The sequence below is a fragment of the Oncorhynchus masou genome, chromosome 33, assembly GCF_036934945.1.
Source record: "Oncorhynchus masou masou isolate Uvic2021 chromosome 33, UVic_Omas_1.1, whole genome shotgun sequence".
In the NCBI taxonomy this organism is placed as follows: Eukaryota; Metazoa; Chordata; class Actinopteri; order Salmoniformes; family Salmonidae; genus Oncorhynchus; species Oncorhynchus masou.
The window spans coordinates 2312343-2329582 of NC_088244.1; the positions used below are offsets into that span (position 1 = coordinate 2312343).

Sequence of the window (17240 nt, forward strand, 5' to 3'; positions counted from 1 at the left end):
ACAGTCACACAGGTTGGATAAGGACAGAACAGAGAGTCACACAGGTTGGATAAAGACAGAACGGTGAGTTACACAGGTTGGATAAAGACAGAAGGGTGAGTCACACAGGTTGGATAAAGACAGAACGGAGAGTCACACAGGTTGGATAAAGACAGAACGGTGAGTCACACAGGTTGGATAAAGACAGAACGGTGAGTCACACAGGTTGGATAAAGACAGAAGGGTGAGTCACACAGGTTGGATAAAGACAGAACGGAGAGTCACACAGGTTGGATAAAGATAGTCATACAGGTTGGATAAAGACAGAACGGTGAGTCACACAGGTTGGATAAAGACAGTCACACAGGTTGGATAAAGACAGAAGGGTGAGTCACACAGGTTGGATAAAGACAGAACGGTGAGTCACACAGGTTGGATAAAGACAGAAGGGAGAGTCACATAGGTTGGATAAAGACAGAACGGTGAGTCACACAGGTTGGATAAAGACAAAAGGGAGAGTCACATAGGTTGGATAAAGACAGAACGGTGAGTCACACAGGTTGGATAAAGACAGAACGGTGAGTCACACAGGTTGGATAAAGACAGAACGGTGAGTCACACAGGTTGGATAAAGACAGTCACACAGGTTGGATAAAGACAGAACAGAGAGTCACACAGGTTGGATAAAGACAGAACGGTGAGTCACACAGTTGGAAAAAGACAGAACGGTGAGTCACACAGGTTGGATAAAGACAGAACGGTGAGTCACACAAGTTGGATAAAGACAGATTGGTGAGTCACACAGGTGGATAAAGACAGTCACACAGGTTGGATAAAGACAGAACAGAGAGTCACACAGGTTGGATAAAGACAGTCACACAGGTTGGATAAGGACAGAACAGAGAGTCACACAGGTTGGATAAAGACAGAACGGTGAGTCACACAGGTTGGATAAAGACAGAACGGTGAGTCACACAAGTTGGATAAAGACAGAAGGGTGAGTCACACAGGTTGGATAAAGACAGAACGGAGAGTCACACAGGTTGGATAAAGACAGAACGGTGAGTCACACAGGTTGGATAAAGACAGTCACACAGGTTGGATAAGGACAGAACAGAGAGTCACACAGGTTGGATAAAGACAGAACGGTGAGTCACACAGGTTGGATAAAGACAGAAGGGTGAGTCACACAGGTTGGATAAAGACAGAACGGAGAGTCACACAGGTTGGATAAAGACAGAACGGTGAGTCACACAGGTTGGATAAAGACAGAACGGTGAGTCACACAGGTTGGATAAAGACAGAAGGGTGAGTCACACAGGTTGGATAAAGACAGAACGGAGAGTCACACAGGTTGGACAAAGATAGTCATACAGGTTGGATAAAGACAGAACGGTGAGTCACACAGGTTGGATAAAGACAGTCACACAGGTTGGATAAAGACAGAACGGAGAGTCACACAAGTTGGATAAAGACAGAAGGGTGAGTCACACAGGTTGGATAAAGACAGAACGGTGAGTCACACAGGTTGGATAAAGACAGAAGGGAGAGTCACATAGGTTGGATAAAGACAGAACGGTGAGTCACACAGGTTGGATAAAGACAAAAGGGAGAGTCACATAGGTTGGATAAAGACAGAACGGTGAGTCACACAGGTTGGATAAAGACAGAACGGTGAGTCACACAGGTTGGATAAAGACAGAACGGTGAGTCACACAGGTTGGATAAAGACAGTCACACAGGTTGGATAAAGACAGAACAGAGAGTCACACAGGTTGGATAAAGACAGAACGGTGAGTCACACAGTTGGAAAAAGACAGAACGGTGAGTCACACAGGTTGGATAAAGACAGAACGGTGAGTCACACAAGTTGGATAAAGACAGATTGGTGAGTCACACAGGTGGATAAAGACAGTCACACAGGTTGGATAAAGACAGAACAGAGAGTCACACAGGTTGGATAAAGACAGAAGGGTGAGTCACACAGGTTGGATAAAGACAGAACGGTGAGTCACACAGGTTGGATAAAGACAGAACGGAGAGTCACACAGGTTGGATAAAGACAGAACGGTGAGTCACACAGGTTGGATAAAGACAGAACGGTGAGTCACATAGGTTGGATAAAGACAGAACGGTAAGTCACACAGGTTGGATAAAGACAGAACGGTGAGTCACACAGGTTGGATAAAGACAGTCACACAGGTTGGATAAGGACAGAACAGAGAGTCACACAGGTTGGATAAAGACAGAACGGTGAGTCACACAGGTTGGATAAAGACAGAACGGTGAGTCACACAAGTTGGATAAAGACAGAAGGGTGAGTCACACAGGTTGGATAAAGACAGAACGGAGAGTCACACAGGTTGGATAAAGACAGAACGGTGAGTCACACAGGTTGGATAAAGACAGTCACACAGGTTGGATAAGGACAGAACAGAGAGTCACACAGGTTGGATAAAGACAGAACGGTGAGTCACACAGGTTGGATAAAGACAGAACGGTGAGTCACACAGGTTGGATAAAGACAGAAGGGTGAGTCACACAGGTTGGATAAAGACAGAACGGAGAGTCACACAGGTTGGATAAAGACAGAACGGTGAGTCACACAGGTTGGATAAAGACAGAACGGTGAGTCACACAGGTTGGATAAAGACAGAAGGGTGAGTCACACAGGTTGGATAAAGACAGAACGGAGAGTCACACAGGTTGGATAAAGATAGTCATACAGGTTGGATAAAGACAGAACGGTGAGTCACACAGGTTGGATAAAGACAGTCACACAGGTTGGATAAAGACAGAACGGAGAGTCACACAGGTTGGATAAAGACAGAAGGGTGAGTCACACAGGTTGGATAAAGACAGAACGGTGAGTCACACAGGTTGGATAAAGACAGAAGGGAGAGTCACATAGGTTGGATAAAGACAGAACGGTGAGTCACACAGGTTGGATAAAGACAAAAGGGAGAGTCACATAGGTTGGATAAAGACAGAACGGTGAGTCACACAGGTTGGATAAAGACAGAACGGTGAGTCACACAGGTTGGATAAAGACAGAACGGTGAGTCACACAGGTTGGATAAAGACAGTCACACAGGTTGGATAAAGACAGAACAGAGAGTCACACAGGTTGGATAAAGACAGAACGGTGAGTCACACAGTTGGAAAAAGACAGAACGGTGAGTCACACAGGTTGGATAAAGACAGAACGGTGAGTCACACAAGTTGGATAAAGACAGATTGGTGAGTCACACAGGTGGATAAAGACAGTCACACAGGTTGGATAAAGACAGAACAGAGAGTCACACAGGTTGGATAAAGACAGTCACACAGGTTGGATAAGGACAGAACAGAGAGTCACACAGGTTGGATAAAGACAGAACGGTGAGTCACACAGGTTGGATAAAGACAGAAGGGTGAGTCACACAGGTTGGATAAAGACAGAAGGGTGAGTCACACAGGTTGGATAAAGACAGAACGGAGAGTCACACAGGTTGGATAAAGACAGAACGGTGAGTCACACAGGTTGGATAAAGACAGTCACACAGGTTGGATAAGGACAGAACAGAGAGTCACACAGGTTGGATAAAGACAGAACGGTGAGTCACACAGGTTGGATAAAGACAGAAGGGTGAGTCACACAGGTTGGATAAAGACAGAACGGAGAGTCACACAGGTTGGATAAAGACAGAACGGTGAGTCACACAGGTTGGATAAAGACAGAACGGTGAGTCACACAGGTTGGATAAAGACAGAAGGGTGAGTCACACAGGTTGGATAAAGACAGAACGGAGAGTCACACAGGTTGGACAAAGATAGTCATACAGGTTGGATAAAGACAGAACGGTGAGTCACACAGGTTGGATAAAGACAGTCACACAGGTTGGATAAAGACAGAACGGAGAGTCACACAAGTTGGATAAAGACAGAAGGGTGAGTCACACAGGTTGGATAAAGACAGTCACACAGGTTGGATAAAGACAGAACAGAGAGTCACACAGGTTGGATAAAGACAGAACGGTGAGTCACACAGGTTGGATAAAGACAGAACGGTGAGTCACACAGGTTGGATAAAGACAGAACGGTGAGTCACACAGGTTGGATAAAGACAGTCACACAGGTTGGATAAAGACAGAACAGAGAGTCACACAGGTTGGATAAAGACAGAACGGTGAGTCACACAGTTGGAAAAAGACAGAACGGTGAGTCACACAGGTTGGATAAAGACAGAACGGTGAGTCACACAAGTTGGATAAAGACAGATTGGTGAGTCACACAGGTGGATAAAGACAGTCACACAGGTTGGATAAAGACAGAACAGAGAGTCACACAGGTTGGATAAAGACAGAAGGGTGAGTCACACAGGTTGGATAAAGACAGAACGGTGAGTCACACAGGTTGGATAAAGACAGAACGGAGAGTCACACAGGTTGGATAAAGACAGAACGGAGAGTCACACAGGTTGGATAAAGACAGAACGGTGAGTCACACAGGTTGGATAAAGACAGAACGGTGAGTCACACAGGTTGGATAAAGACAGAAGGGTGAGTCACACAGGTTGGATAAAGACAGTCACACAGGTTGGATAAAGACAGAACGGAGAGTCACACAGGTTGGATAAAGACAGAACGGTGAGTCACACAGGTTGAATAAAGACAGAACGGTGAGTCACACAGGTTGGATAAAGACAGAAGGGTGAGTCACACAGGTTGGATAAAGACAGTCACACAGGTTGGATAGAGACAGAACGGTGAGTCACACAGGTTGGATAAAGACAGAACGGTGAGTCACACAGGTTGGATAAAGACAGAAGGGTGAGTCACACAGGTTGGATAAAGACAGTCACACAGGTTGGATAAAGACAGAACGGAGAGTCACACAGGTTGGATAAAGACAGAACGGTGAGTCACACAGGTTGAATAAAGACAGAACGGTGAGTCACACAGGTTGGATAAAGACAGAAGGGTGAGTCACACAGGTTGGATAAAGACAGTCACACAGGTTGGATAGAGACAGAACGGTGAGTCACACAGGTTGGATAAAGACAGAACGGAGAGTCACACAGGTTGGATAAAGACAGAAAGGTGAGTCACACATTTTGGATAAAGACAGAACGGTGAGTCACACAGGTTGGATAAAGACAGTCACACAGGTTGGATAAAGACAGAACAGAGAGTCACACAGGTTGGATAAAGACAGAACGGTGAGTCACACAGGTTGGATAAAGACAGAACGGTGAGTCACACAGGTTGTATAAAGATAGTCATACAGGTTGGATAAAGACAGAACGGTGAGTCACACAGGTTGGATAAAGACAGTCACACAGGTTGGATAAAGACAGAACGGAGAGTCACACAGGTTGGATAAAGACAGAACGGAGAGTCACACAGGTTGGATAAAGACACCGTGACCTGAGAAATGATCTTCTGGAGAAGGTCTCGTCCAGGTGCGTTACTAACTCTCACCTGTTTGGAGAAGGTCTCGTCCAGGTATGTTACTAACTCTCACCTGTTTGGAGAAGGTCTCGTCCAGGTATGTTACCAACTCTCACCTGTTTGGAGAAGGTCTCGTCCAGGTATGTTACTAACTCTCACCTGTTTGGAGAAGGTCTCGTCCAGGTGTGTTACCAACTCTCACCTGTTTGGAGAAGGTCTTGTCCAGGTGTGTTACTAACTCTCACCTGTTTGGAGAAGGTCTCGTCCAGGTATGTTACTAACTCTCACCTGTTTGGAGAAGGTCTCGTCCAGGTATGTTACTAACTCTCACCTGTTTGGAGAAGGTCTCGTCCAGGTATGTTACCAACTCTCACCTGTTTGGAGAAGGTCTCGTCCAGGTATGTTACTAACTCTCACCTGTTTGGAGAAGGTCTCGTCCAGGTATGTTACTAACTCTCACCTGTTTGGAGAAGGTCTCGTCCAGGTGTGTTACCAACTCTCACCTGTTTGGAGAAGGTCTCGTCCAGGTATGTTACTAACTCTCACCTGTTTGGAGAAGGTCTCGTCCAGGTATGTGTACTCCTCTCTGTCCCCCTCGCAGCGTGGAGGAGACCCAGCCTGCATCTCTTCATCCCCAGGGTGGCCTCCAGGGTGAGGATACCTCTGTCCCTGCTGAACCCCTTGGCCCTGGGGCTCGTCAAACGAGTACTGCAGTCTCATGTCAGACAGGATGATACGTTGAGTCATCCGGCTCTCGGAGGCAGAGCTTCGTAGCCGCTCAAAGTTCTTGTTCATGCGGTACTGACGGAACGCCGTCTGGATGGTGCGTGCCGCCTGCCGACTGAGCAAGTAACCTCCATACTTCCTCTCCAGCATCTCCACCTTACAAGAAACAGGAAGTGGACAGAACCAATGAGAAGATGGGAGGAAGTGGAGAGAACCAATCAGAGAGCAGGGGAAAGTGGAAAGGACCAATGAGAGAGAGCATGAGGAAGTGGAACGGATCAATCAGTGAGTAGGGGGAATTGGAAAGGACCAATCAGAGTGTAGGGGGAAGTGTAAAGGACCAATGAGAGAGCAGAAGGAAGTGGAAAGGAACAATGACAGAGCTGGAGATTAGGGGAGCTTTGTAAGGGAATATTGCCATAGCAACCCTATACAAATTGGTCATAAGGGACATCTCTATAGCCTCTGTTTTGAAAGGATGTTCTTTAGTTTCTGTTGAAAAGGACCTGAACCAGGGTTATGTTCAGTAATTTGTCTTCATTATGTCACACAGCAACAAAATACATAACAACATAGAATACAACATCAGCAGAATCAGTATATTACACATACCGTATTCATTCAGAATATAACAAATTAGAAAACAACAACTTCAGGACACAGATTAAGCCTAGTCTTGGACTAAAGCACCTTGATATTGGGCCTTAAAAAAGTCACAAAATGGAAAAAACACCTTCTTGTCCTGTAGGTCTGTGGAGAGCTCATAGCTGTCGGACAGGGCTTTGCAGCGCCTGTTGTCCTCCTCCTCCTGCTTCCGGAGCGCCAGGCTGGCAGGCTGGTGCCAGGTCCTCTGGGCCCAGGCCAGGGAGGCAGGGCTAGGAGGGGCCACCGGGGGGCCCTGGGGGTGGTGGCCCAGTGGGCCGGGGCCACTGTTGTAGCGATGATCAGAGCTGCTTAGGTAGGGTCCCTGTCTACAGGTGCTGTCGGAGAAACTGCCTGTGTCGTCACGGTGAGGCTCTTCCACACTAGAAGGAGAGGGAGAGAGAGAGGGAGAGGGAGAGGGAGAGGGGGGGAGAGAGAGAGAGAGAGAGGGAGATAGGGAGAGGGAGATAGACAGAGAGGGAGAGGGAGATGGAGATAGACAGAGGGAGAGAGAGAGTAGAGGACAATTGGTTTAAATATGAATGAGGGGATAGGTAGGACAGCAGAGGTGTTTTCAGTCGTCCTTATTGGATTTAATATGGCAGAATACTCAATATCCACATCTAGACTAGGACATACCTAGAGACACCTAGAGACAAAACATCAACCATCTAGACTAGGACATACCTAGAGACACCTAGAGACAAAACATCAACCATCTAGACTAGGACGGACCTAGAGACACCTAGAGACACCTACATACACCAAGAGACACAACATCCACCATCTAGACTAGAACATACCTAGAGACACCAAGAGACAAAACATTAACCATCTAGAATGGAACATACCTAGAGACACCTACATACACCTAGAGACACAACATCCACCATCTAGACTAGAACATACCTAGAGACACCTAGAGACACAATATCAACCATCTAGACTAGAACATACCTAGAGACACAATATCAACCATCTAGACTAGGACATAGCTAGAGACACAATATCAACCATCTAGACTAGGACATACCTAGAGACACCTAGAGACACAATATCAACCATCTAGACTAGAACATACCTAGAGACACAATATCAACCATCTAGACTAGGACATAGCTAGAGACACAATATCAACCATCTAGACTAGGACATACCTAGAGACACCTAGAGACACAATATCAACCATCTAGACTAGAACATACCTAGAGACACAATATCAACCATCTAGACTAGGACATAGCTAGAGACACAATATCAACCATCTAGACTAGGACATACCTAGAGACACCTAGAGACACATTATCAACCATCTAGACTAGAACATACCTAGAGACACAATATCAACCATCTAGACTAGGACGTACCTAGAGACACAACATCCACCATCTACACTAGGACATACCTAGAGACACAACATCAACCATCTAGACTAGGACATACCTAGAGACACAACATCCACCATCTACACTAGGACATACCTAGAGACACAATATAAACCATCTAGACTAGGACATACCTAGAGACACCTAGAGACACATTATCAACCATCTAGACTAGGACATACCTAGAGACACAATATAAACCATCTAGACTAGGACATACCTAGAGACACCTAGAGACACATTATCAACCATCTAGACTAGGACATACCTAGAGACACAACATCCACCATCTAGACTAGGACATACCTAGAGACACCAAGAGACAAAACATTAACCATCTAGAATGGAACATACCTAGAGACACCTACATACACCTAGAGACACAACATCCACCATCTAGACTAGAACATACCTAGAGACACCTAGAGACACAATATCAACCATCTAGACTAGAACATACCTAGAGACACAATATCAACCATCTAGACTAGGACATAGCTAGAGACACAATATCAACCATCTAGACTAGGACATACCTAGAGACACCTAGAGACACAATATCAACCATCTAGACTAGAACATACCTAGAGACACAATATCAACCATCTAGACTAGGACATAGCTAGAGACACAATATCAACCATCTAGACTAGGACATACCTAGAGACACCTAGAGACACAATATCAACCATCTAGACTAGAACATACCTAGAGACACAATATCAACCATCTAGACTAGGACATAGCTAGAGACACAATATCAACCATCTAGACTAGGACATACCTAGAGACACCTAGAGACACATTATCAACCATCTAGACTAGAACATACCTAGAGACACAATATCAACCATCTAGACTAGGACGTACCTAGAGACACAACATCCACCATCTACACTAGGACATACCTAGAGACACAACATCAACCATCTAGACTAGGACATACCTAGAGACACAACATCCACCATCTACACTAGGACATACCTAGAGACACAATATAAACCATCTAGACTAGGACATACCTAGAGACACCTAGAGACACATTATCAACCATCTAGACTAGGACATACCTAGAGACACAATATAAACCATCTAGACTAGGACATACCTAGAGACACCTAGAGACACATTATCAACCATCTAGACTAGGACATACCTAGAGACACAACATCCACCATCTAGACTAGGACATACCTAGAGACACAATATAAACCATCTAGACTAGGACATACCTAGAGACACCTAGAGACACATTATCAACCATCTAGACTAGGACGTACCTAGAGACACAATATAAACCATCTAGACTAGGACATACCTAGAGACACCTAGAGACACATTATCAACCATCTAGACTAGGACATACCTCGAGACACAATATAAACCATCTAGACTAGGACATACCTAGAGACACCTAGAGACACATTATCAACCATCTAGACTAGGACGTACCTAGAGACACAATATAAACCATCTAGACTAGGACATACCTAGAGACACCTAGAGACACATTATCAACCATCTAGACTAGGACGTACCTAGAGACACAATATAAACCATCTAGACTAGGACATACCTCGAGACACAATATAAACCATCTAGACTAGGACATACCTAGAGACACCTAGAGACACATTATCAACCATCTAGACTAGGACGTACCTAGAGACACAGCATCCACCATCTAGACTAGGACATACCTAGAGACACAACATCAACCATCTAGACTAGGACATACCTAGAGACACAACATCAACCATCTAGACTAGGACATACCTAGAGACACCTAGAGACACATTATCAACCAGCTAGACTAGGACATACCTAGAGACACAACATCCACCATCTAGACTAGGACATACCTAGAGACACAATATCAACCATCTAGACTAGGACATACCTAGAGACACCTAGAGACACATTATCAACCATCTAGACTAGGACGTACCTAGAGACACAATATAAACCATCTAGACTAGGACATACCTAGAGACACAACATCCACCATCTAGACTAGGACATACCTAGAGACACAATATAAACCATCTAGACTAGGACATACCTAGAGACACCTAGAGACACATTATCAACCATCTAGACTAGGACGTACCTAGAGACACAATATAAACCATCTAGACTAGGACACACCTAGAGAGACAATATAAACCATCTAGACTAGGACGTACCTAGAGAGAGTAGGAGGCGAGGGTGATGTGGAATCTACACATGATCTTTATATGACGCGGATTAGTACTGACGGGGTCCATGTTAAGCTATGGCTGAGACACCATTGGTGTGTGTGTGTGTGTGTGTGTGTTTGTGTGTGTGTACGTGGGTGTGCATGCGAGCGAGCGGGTAGAAGCCAAAACTATTTTACACAGATCCAGCCACACACACACACACACGCACACGCACACACACACACACACACACACACACACACACACACACACACACACACACACACACACACACACACACACACACACACACACTGGTATTCAGACTCACATGTAGTCCCAGACACACACACACACACACACACACACACACACACACACACACACACACACACACACACTGGTATTCAGACTCACATGTACGCCCGGGCCCGCTTCGGAAGCTTGTTATTCTTCCTGTAGAAAAACCACATGGTGCAGGTGGTGTGGACGAGGATGAGAGAGATGGACTCCACTCTCCACACACACACACTGGGCCACACACACACTGAGCCACACACACACACACACACACAGTGTGTTAATCATAGTCTGTACACCCCCCCAACACACTGAGGAAATGTTGACACCCATGACAACAACAGTTTACTGTCAATCACTCTCTTGCACACACTCTATCTCTCCTCCCTCTCTTTGTATCTCTCTCTCCCCCTTCTCTTTGTATCTCTCTCTACACCTCCCTCTCTCCCTCTCTCTCTCCTTCTCCCTCGCACATACACACCCAGTGTAAGACAGCAGAACAGATCTATTCACAACATGGGGCATGTCGGTCGGTAACTACCAACAGAACATGCTGGTGGAAACTACAACCACAGCTGAGCCAGGAGCAAAGAACATATTAGCCATCCACTATAGTAAACATACTAAAGTGACACTACTAGCCATCCACTATAGTAAACAGGTTGAAGTGACACTACCAGCCATCCTCTATAGTAAACATACTAAAGTGACACTACTAGCCATCCGCTATAGTAAACAGGTTGAAGTGACACTACTAGCCATCCACAATAGTTAACAGGTTGAAGTGACACAACAAGCCATCCACTATAGTAAAAAGGTTGAAGTGACACTACTAGCCATCCACAATAGTTAACAGGTTGAAGTGACACTACTAGCCATTCCACAATAGTTAACAGGTTGAAGTGACACAACGAGCCATCCAATATAGTAAAGAGGTTGAAGTGACACAACTAGCCATTCAACTTTAGTAAACAGGTTGAAGTGACACTACTAGCCATTCCACTATGACACAGCACTACACACACTCAAAACATGGCTACTGTACTACAACATGGCTACTGTACTACAACATGGCTACTGTACTACAACAACATGGCTACTGTATTACAACAACATGGCTACTGTACTACAACATGGCTACTGTACTACAACAACATGGCTACTGTACTACAACAACATGGCTACTGTACTACAACATGGCTACTGTACTACAACAACATGGCTACTGTACTACAACATGGCTACTGTACTACAACATGGCTACTGTATTACAACAACATGGCTACTGTACTACAACAACATGGCTACTGTATTACAACAACATGGCTACTGTAAGAGCGTCTGCCAAATGACTTAAATGTAAATGTAAATGTACCACAACATGGCTACTGTACTACAACAACATGGCTACTGTATTACAACAACATGGCTACTGTACCACAACAACATGGCTACTGTACTACAACATGGCTACTGTACTATAACAACATGGCTACTGTACTACAACAACATGGCAACTGTACAACAACAACATGGCTACTGTACTACAACAACATGGCTACTGTACTACAACAACATGGCTACTGTACTACAACAACATGGCTACTGTACTACAACATGGCTACTCTACTACAACATGGCTACAGTACTACAACATGGCTACTGTACTACAACAACATGGCTACTGTATTACAACAATATGGCTACTGTACTACAACAACATGGCTACTGTATTACAACATGGCTACTGTACTACAACAACATGGCTACTGTACTAAAACATGGCTACTGTACAACAACAACATGGCTACTGTACTACATGGCTACTGTACTACAACAACATGGCTACTGTACTACAACAACATGGCTACTGTACTACAACAACATGGCTACTGTACTACAACAACATGGCTACTGTACAACATGGCTACTGTACTACAACAACATGGCTACTGTACTACAACAACATGGCTACTGTACTACAACAACATGGCTACAACCTACTGTATGTGTGAGAGGAGACAAGTTGGGTCCCAGTGAGATTCATCTAATGAGCTTGAAAAGTACAACAACACACTCACATACTATAGACACATCACAACTTTACACTCACACATTATCAACACATCACAACCACACACCACAGATTCTCTCCCCTTCACTCTCTCGTTGCCTTCTCCCCACCGATAGAAGCCATCACACATTTAACTGGCATTCTTCTCTTCAGTAATAGCATCAGGAGAGAGCAGCATATTACAACAGGTATTAGTTTCAGGCTCAACTCTGTTTTGATTTAGACAGCGGAGTTACATCAAACCAGTTGCTATGACAGAGACACGCCCACTCAGAGAGGGAGAGCCAATCAACATGAAGCATTGTGGAAGTAGGGGTGTGTTCAGCGATGTGAAATATTACAGTGGGTATGTCTCAAATAGCACCCTATTTCTTATATAGTGCACTATCTGCTTAGGGCTCTGGTTAAAGTAGTGCACTATATATAGGGAATAGGGTTCCATATGGTCTGGTCTAAAGTAGTGCACTATATAGGGAATAGGGTTCCATAGGGCTCTGGTCTAAAGTAGTGCACTATATAGGGAATAGGGTTCTATAGGGCTCTGGTCTAAAGTAGTGCACTATATAGGGAATAGGGTTCCATATGGTCTGGTCTAAAGTAGTGCACTATATAGGGAATAGGGTTCCATATGGTCTGGTCTAAAGTAGTGCACTATATAGGGAATAGGGTGCCATAGGGCTCTGGTCTAAAGTAGTGCACTATATAGGGAATAGGGTTCCATATGGTCTGGTCTAAAGTAGTGCACTATATAGGGAATAGGGTTCCATATGGTCTGGTCTAAAGTAGTGCACTATATAGGGAATAGGGTGCCATTTGGGATGCAAACAGAATGCTTCAGGTGTAAGCTTCCGGAGCCAGTTAATAACTGTGAGTCATGATGACAGATGAGGTCGGTAGCAAAACATAACCGTGGAACATTCATTTGGTTCTGTGATGTCTAATATGAGTTGGAGATAACAGCAGAGAGCATTTCCAAAAAACCCTGAACACCAAATCCAACCTGCTTCTCCACTCCATCCTGCTTCATCACTCCGACCTGCTTCATCACTCCGACCTGCTTCATCACTCCAACCTGCTTCATCAATCCAACCTGCTTCATCACTCCGACCTGCTTCATCAATCCAAACTGCTTCATCAATCCGACCTGCTTCATCAATCCAACCTGCTTCATCAATCCAACCTGCTTCATCACTCTAACCTGCTTCATCACTCCAACCTGCTTCTCCACTCCATCCTGCTTCATCACTCCGACCTGCTTCATCACTCCGACCTGCTTCATCACTCCAACCTGCTTCATCAATCCAACCTGCTTCATCACTCCGACCTGCTTCATCAATCCAAACTGCTTCATCAATCCGACCTGCTTCATCAATCCAACCTGCTTCATCAATACAACCTGCTTCATCAATACAACCTGCTTCATCACTATAAGACCAGGAGTTTTTTTCCCTGATCATTCGTCTCTGTCTCTGAGCAGAGTATCATGGACACTCTTACTGGCAGTTGTGGCTGCTTTGTGTGATGTATTGTTGTCTCTACCTTACTGACCGTTGTGGCTGCTTTGTGTGATGTATTGTTGTCTCTACCTTACTGACCGTTGTGGCTGCTTTGTGTGATGTATTGTTGTCTCTACCTTACTGACAGTTGTGGCTGCTTTGTGTGATGTATTGTTGTCTCTACCTTACTGACCGTTGTGGCTGCTTTGTGTGATGTATTGTTGTCTCTACCTTACTGACCGTTGTGGCAGTTGTGCCATGTTGAGTTGCTACCATGTATTTATATTGAGGCCTTTTGGTAGGTCGTCATTGGAAATTTAAATTGTAAATTAGAATTTGTTCTTAACTGACTTTCCTAGTTAAATACACATGACAAATCCTCTATTCTCCCTTCTCTGACAGTACAGTATTCCCTAATGACAAATCCTTTATGCTCCCTTCTCTGACAGTACAGTATTCCCTAATGACAAATCCTTTATGCTCCCTTCTCTGACAGTACAGTATTCCCTAATGACAAATCCTTTATGCTCCCTCTGACAGTACAGTATTCCCTAATGACAAATCCTTTATGCTCCCTTCTCTGACAGTACAGTATTCCCTAATGACAAATCCTTTATGCTCCCTTCTCTGACAGTACAGTATTCCCTAATGACAAATCCTTTATGCTCCCTCTGACAGTACAGTATTCCCTAATGACAAATCCTTTATGCTCCCTTCTCTGACAGTACAGTATTCCCTAATGACAAATCCTTTATACTCCCTTCTCTGACAGTACAGTATTCCCTAATGACAAATCCTTTATGCTCCCTCTGACAGTACAGTATTCCCTAATGACAAATCCTTTATGCTCCCTCTGACAGTACAGTATTCCCTAATGACAAATCCTTTATGCTCCCTTTTCTGACAGTACAGTATTCCCTAATGACAAATCCTTTATGCTCCCTTCTCTGACAGTACAGTATTCCCTAATGACAAATCCTTTATGCTCCCTCTGACAGTACAGTATTCCCTAATGACAAATCCTTTATGCTCCCTCTGACAGTACAGTATTCCCTAATGACAAATCCTTTATGCTCCCTCTGACAGTACAGTATTCCCTAATGACAAATCCTTTATGCTCCCTCTGACAGTACAGTATTCCCTAATGACAAATCCTTTATGCTCCCTTTTCTGACAGTACAGTATTCCCTAATGACAAATCCTTTATGCTCCCTTCTCTGACAGTACAGTATTCCCTAATGACAAATCCTTTATGCTCCCTCTGACAGTACAGTATTCCCTAATGACAAATCCTTTATGCTCCCTTTTCTGACAGTACAGTATTCCCTAATGACAAATCCTTTATGCTCCCTTCTCTGACAGTACAGTATTCCCTAATGACAAATCCTTTATGCTCCCTCTGACAGTACAGTATTCCCTAATGACAAATCCTTTATACTCCCTTCTCTGACAGTACAGTATTCCCTAATGACAAATCCTTTATTCTCCCTCTGACAGTACATGAAGTGTAGAAAAAGTCTGAATCAGTGCTAGTCAGAAGTCAGTCTGTACCACAGCCAGCCTGTCTGTCTGTCTGTCTGTCTGTCTGTCTGCCTGTCTGCCTGCCTGTCTGTCTGTCTGTCTGTCTGTCTGCCTGCCTGCCTGCCTGCCTGCCTGCCTGCCTGCCTGTCTGTCTGCCTGCCTGCCTGCCTGCCTGCCTGCCTGCCTGCCTGCCTGCCTGCCTGCCTGTCTGTCTGTCTGTCTGTCTGTCTGCCTGTCTGCCTGCCTGCCTGCCTGCCTGTCTGTCTGTCTGTCTGTCTGTCTGTCTGTCTGTCTGTCTGTCTGCCTGCCTGCCTGTCTGCCTGCCTGCCTGCCTGTCTGTCTGTCTGTCTGTCTGTCTGTCTGTCTGCCTGCCTGCCTGCCTGCCTGCCTGTCTGTATGTCTGTCTGTCTGTCTGCCTGCCTGCCTGCCTGCCTGCCTGCCTGTCTGTCTGTCTGTCTGTCTGTCTGTCTGTCTGTCTGCCTGCCTGTCTGTCTGTCTGTCTGTCTGTCTGTCTGTCTGTCTATCAGGCTCAGCATGGGATCTGATTAATAAATAATTGAACGTCTGGTTTGTTTAATTAAAGGCTCATCAGGATTAGTGGGCAGCAGGCCTCCTCTTTCTCTCTGTCAACACGTTCTGGAAACAGCTGCATGGTTTATCCATAACAGACTGGTGCTGCCATACAATATCACATCCCTCCTCTAACTCCAACGTCTCTCTGTCAACACGTTCTGGAAACAGCTGCATGGTTTATCCATAACAGACTGGTGCTGCCATACAATATCACATCCCTCCTCTAACTCCAACGTCTCTCTGTCAACACGTTCTGGAAACAGCTGCATGGTTTATCCATAACAGACTGGTGCTGCCATACAATATCACATCCCTCCTCTAACTCCAACGTCTCTCTGTCAACACCACTGTCTGGTCTGACTGAAACAGCAACAGGTCTGGAATCAGCTGCTTGTTTTCAACAGTAGCACGGTCTGGAATCAGCTGCTTTCAACAGTAGCACGGTCTGGAATCAGCTGCTTTCAACAGTAGCACGGTCTGGAATCAGCTGCTTTCAACAGTAGCACGGTCTGGAATCAGCTGCTTTCAACAGCAGCACGGTCTGGAATCAGCTGCTTGGTTTCAACAGCAGCACGGTCTGGAATCAGCTGCTTGGTTTCAACAGCAGCACGGTCTGGAATCAGCTGCTTGGTTTCAACAGCAGCACGGTCTGGAATCAGCTGCTTGTTTTCAACAGCAGCACGTTCTGGAATCAGCTGCTTGGTTTCAACAGCAGCACAGTCTGGAATCAGCTGCTTTCAACAGTAGCAGGTCTGGAATCAGCTGCTTGGTTTCAACAGTAGCACGGTCTGGAATCAGCTGCTTTCAACAGTAGCAGGTCTGGAATCAACAGCAGCACGGTCTGGAATCAGCTGCTTTCAACAGCAGCACGGTCTGGAATCAGCTGCTTTCAACAGCAGCATTGTGGTCCATTACTGAAACCAAGGAATTCA

The 17240-nt window shown here is 45.1% G+C and overlaps 1 protein-coding gene across 1 annotated transcript in view; it reads right to left on the reverse strand.

Moving 5' to 3' along the window:
- Positions 1-17240, reverse strand: part of LOC135527629 (IQ motif and SEC7 domain-containing protein 1-like) — an 87357-nt gene that overhangs the window by 41749 nt on the left and 28368 nt on the right. The window contains exons 2-3 of the mRNA XM_064956118.1: positions 6871-7162; positions 5958-6293 (exon numbers count right to left, since the gene is read on the reverse strand). Of these exons, the coding sequence (XP_064812190.1) occupies positions 5958-6293; positions 6871-7162 (628 nt within the window). The remainder of the gene's footprint in view (positions 1-5957; positions 6294-6870; positions 7163-17240) is intronic.